Source organism: Aptenodytes forsteri, unplaced genomic scaffold (genome assembly GCF_000699145.1).
Source record: "Aptenodytes forsteri isolate BGI_AS27 unplaced genomic scaffold, ASM69914v1 Scaffold23, whole genome shotgun sequence".
NCBI classification, from domain to species: domain Eukaryota; kingdom Metazoa; phylum Chordata; class Aves; order Sphenisciformes; family Spheniscidae; genus Aptenodytes; species Aptenodytes forsteri.
In genome coordinates, this window is record NW_008796043.1 from 396,011 (window position 1) to 400,172 (window position 4,162).

The window sequence follows — 4,162 nt, forward strand, 5'->3', positions numbered from 1 at the left end:
GGATGAGTACCCTAGAAATTAACCCATAGAGAAGTATTAAGATTGCAAAATTAAAAGTTGCTGTCTTAAAAAAATTATTCCTGAAAAATTCAATGGCTGCCTTAAACAGAATGTTATCTAAAGTTGATAATTAACTCAAGACTCCAAAGTGAATTGTTTATTTTCTTTCTATTTGCTGCACTCCTCACACGTAGAGAAATTCAAAAGGCAGTGAAATAGCATACACAGTCTCCTGTGTTCAAATAAAGTGATTAGAAAACTGACTGAATTATTTACATGGGTAAAGCAGACAGGATTTGCCACGTTCATTATTACTAGCGTATTTTCTTATTTGTAACCTTATATTCAGGTCCTTAATGGTTGACATGTACTCTTGGATTGTCTATAAAATACCCCCAAAAACCATTTTTGGCACAAGTGCCAGTGTGAAGGTGAACTGAAATTTAATAGGACTACAATTTGCTGCTACTCCGAAAGCTCTTATATAAACGGTGTGTGAAAAGCGAGCATTATTTAAAAAGCATTTGCTAATATTTGCAATGCAAAAGTCTGCAAATTCTTGCATATGAATACCTGGAAGCAGATTTGGAAGCATTTAGGGGTTTTCATGAATGTCAGCAAATTGTAAACAGGTTTTTATTTTCCTGGAGAAATTTCATGACTAGTCTTAGCTGTCAAATTTTATACTGCGTCAGTTCTACATCTACAAATAAACACAAAAACATATTAAGCCAGTTAAAAAATCTTTGCACTTCCAAAGCTGCTTATATCTCAGGATCTCAAAATACTTTAAACAAACATTGTGCCTAATCCTAAGGATTGGTTTAAATGAGGTCACTCAGCACCTCTTAAATAGATGCTTAAGATATTTTGCCAGAGTGGACTTTTAAGATAGTTCATTTTATGGCAATAGGGTAAGCTCCAACAGTTTGGAGATTCTCCCAATTTCAGACTGTAAATTCTTTGGGGCAGAGGATGGCTTTGACCATATGCTTAGGCAGTAGAGTCTTGATTTTACTGGGAATTCTGGACATAACTGAGATGCAAGTAGAATAACAAAGGAAGAGAATAGGAAGTGCCAAAGACAAGGTGCTCACCAAGGCAGGATTTGGGTCTGATCAAATATGGTAATTCTTATGTTCATATGACTTCCAAAATCCTACTCACGCACAAAGTTTCCAATTATTTGTGGAGTATTATTGGGACTGTAGACTGATCGTTTTTCATGTGCCACTAACACTACTGCTTTGGCACAGCACTATGTTTTGTATAACTCAGAAACACCAGGCCGTGCCTTTCCTGTCACTGCTCCTGTGTTCTACAGAAATCCGTGTACCGGGTTTTTCAAAAAGGAATTCAGTTCATTGCTTGGTTTATAGAAGTTTTGCAATATCTGTGTTTCTCCTGAATGGAATTATCCAACTCTGACGTATCAAATCCAGGATGAGTAAACTTGAGAGTTGACTGTGCTCCGAACTCTAAATTTCTGTAGTGAAGGTATTGATCTGATGCTGAGCTATCAATACTTATCTGCAATCCTGATTTCTCTTTCAGCAGCTCATCATTGACTGTGATGACTAGAGTCACTTGCGGACGTCTCTATGGAGAGAAGGCAAATGACATTTGTATTTTAAACCAACAAAGAACAGCTTTCAATAGGTGGAAAGCTGAAGATAGGCAGGCCTACAAATTATTAGCATAAGTGATTCTTTTAAGGAGAAGAGTTTGTCTGCATAATGCTGATTTGCAGTGTTGATGTCCACAGGAACACAGCATGGTAAGTAGATGTTCTTGTTCTGGATGTGACTCCTTGCGCCTTTTCACACCCCGGCAGCACAGTGGGAAATGCCAGGGAGTCTGGCTTTAGTCACTGGCTCAGATATCAAGTTAAGCTTGAAAGGTCAAGTTCTGGGAATCCACATTTCAGAAGCTTTATATGTAAATGTAAGCAGAAGGATTCATCTTACCTAACTTCCTAAGTCTTAAAGTTAAGCATCTACTGGAAGATGCTTAGATTACAGGTGCTGCTTCTATAATCAGCAGACAGACATCTCCACAGGCATCTTCAGTGGAAGGATCTCTCACTTGCACACTGTTGACTGTAGAAGGACTTCAGAAAACTAAGATAGTATAACATGACACATAACGTCTTTTAGATGCCAAAATAAATTCTGCTCCAAGCATGGCAACAGCTTTTTGGACTTTGCCAAAGATTAAGCTTTTCACACAGACATAGCTATTGAGACCTACTGGTGCAAAAGCATTTTCAAATGTGAATGTTTCTGAACATTCCCACTGTACAGAGATTACATAAATGCTTCCTGAAATGTAGCTTATTTAGAAGTGAGGTACATACCTGAGCTAATGTTCCTGCAAAAAAAACCAGCTAAGCTTCTTCTCACATAACTTTTGAAACACCTCAAACCAGAATGAAGTTATTTTTCCCTTCAAGAAGTTGGCAAGGCAGTGAAAAGACTTGTGTGGAGGAGGTGAGAAATACCATTTCTAAATGCTGAGAAAACCAAGTAAACTGTCCACAGTGACAACTCATATTCAGTGACTGTGGATTATTTATTATGCTAGTCTGAACTGCTACTCTAAACCAATGATACAGACAAAGCTGTGACTGAGGATGGGAGAACATGCAAATATTGTTCATAAATGCTCCCCTAAATTTTTTAATTAAATTGGAACTCATGTTTGTGCAGTTACAGAGTCCACTCACAAATATTCGAATAGTTGGGTGCATTCTCCTGAGCGTTCAGAGACAGCAAAGTATGGCACTGTAAGAGGACCATTGCAAGGCCTCTGAATAGTTCAACATATACAGACCCCTCATAAAAGCTTTTTTTCAGGAAGCACCTTACAAATTCAAATAAACACACAGAGGATGAGATAACCAGACTGGGTAAGTTAGCTTCACTTGACAGTGCCCAGTGGCCGTTACTCTGAAGAGCAGACTACAACTTTGGGCATTAAACTATCAGATTTCTGGACTTTTGCCAGCCAGAGTCCAAATTCTGTGGGCAAAGAGGCACAATGCGGTCTCAGCAGGACACCACAGTCCATCCCAGGTGGTCTGAGAGCTACTCAGTAGGTGCAGCAGGTCCCGGAGATAAGTCTGGCATCTACCCCAATTTGTATGTTTTGAAAGGTGCGTAATGCTATAAGCGATTTCATTGCAAAGAGTCCTGCTAATGAGTCTTCACTGTGAGGGTGGTGAGGCACTGGAACAGGTTGCCCAGAGAAGTTGTGGATGCCCCATCCCTGGAAGTGTTCAAGGCCAGGTTGGATGGGGCTTTGAGAAACCTGGTCTAGTGGAAGGTGTCCCTGCCCATGGCAGGGGGATTGGAACTAGATGGTCTTTAAGGTCCCTTCCAACCCAAACCATTCTATGATTCTATGATTCTATGATTCTATGATAATTAATAACAGATGTTCTTCTGCTATGTTTTCTATGTAGGAGCTCAATCAAGTAACCTCAGGCCATTTTTCTTTTCTGTTCTTTGCCACCCTAAAGATAGGAGAGCAAACGTTCTTGTGTTGCAAGCAAATACACTTGACCAAAACAGAGACCATCTTAAATGAAAAGCATGTAATGGCAGGAGCTGCTGCTGAAAAGGCAGACTAAAGAGATACAGGGAGAAAGATTATAACTATGACCACTGAACATCAGACGTAGCAAGTACACTTAGTACATAAGGTGATAGTGAACTGTGGATTGCAGGGAAACTAACTAGTGAAATTTAGATAAAGCTTTTGCTCCACAGAAATTTATTGATTATGAGGTCTGAGCAAAAGCAATTGCCTGAAAGATTTTTCCCACATGTTTAATGAGATATTAACTGCAAGATTTTGTTAAAAACATGTGGAAAAAAAAAAAAGTGGTGCTTTGTTCACTCTAAGTTGTAATACCTATATAAATATTAAGATGATAGAATAATCTGCTCCAACACTTCCGTCTGTATTAGTATAACTGTTGCACTGGACTGCTCTTTTGCTGAAGAGCAACAGTATGTCTACAACCATTTACATATCTGCTGCTGCCAGATCTTGTAATGACAAGACTCCAGTTCAAGGAGTAAGTTTGTGGCAATGTTCTGCAGTACATGGTGTCGTAAGGGCATATATGGTATGAATGCAAATTTTAAAAAAAAAAAAA

General features: G+C 38.9%; 1 protein-coding gene across 1 annotated transcript in view; it reads right to left on the reverse strand.

Annotated features, from left to right (window-relative positions):
• Nucleotides 1-674: 674 nt before the first annotated feature.
• LOC109279658 (chloride channel protein C-like) overlaps nt 675-4,162 on the reverse strand; it is a 210,823-nt gene continuing 207,335 nt past the window's right edge. Inside the window, exon 17 of the mRNA XM_019473736.1 lies at nt 675-703. Coding sequence (XP_019329281.1) covers nt 675-703 — 29 coding nt within the window. The remainder of the gene's footprint in view (nt 704-4,162) is intronic.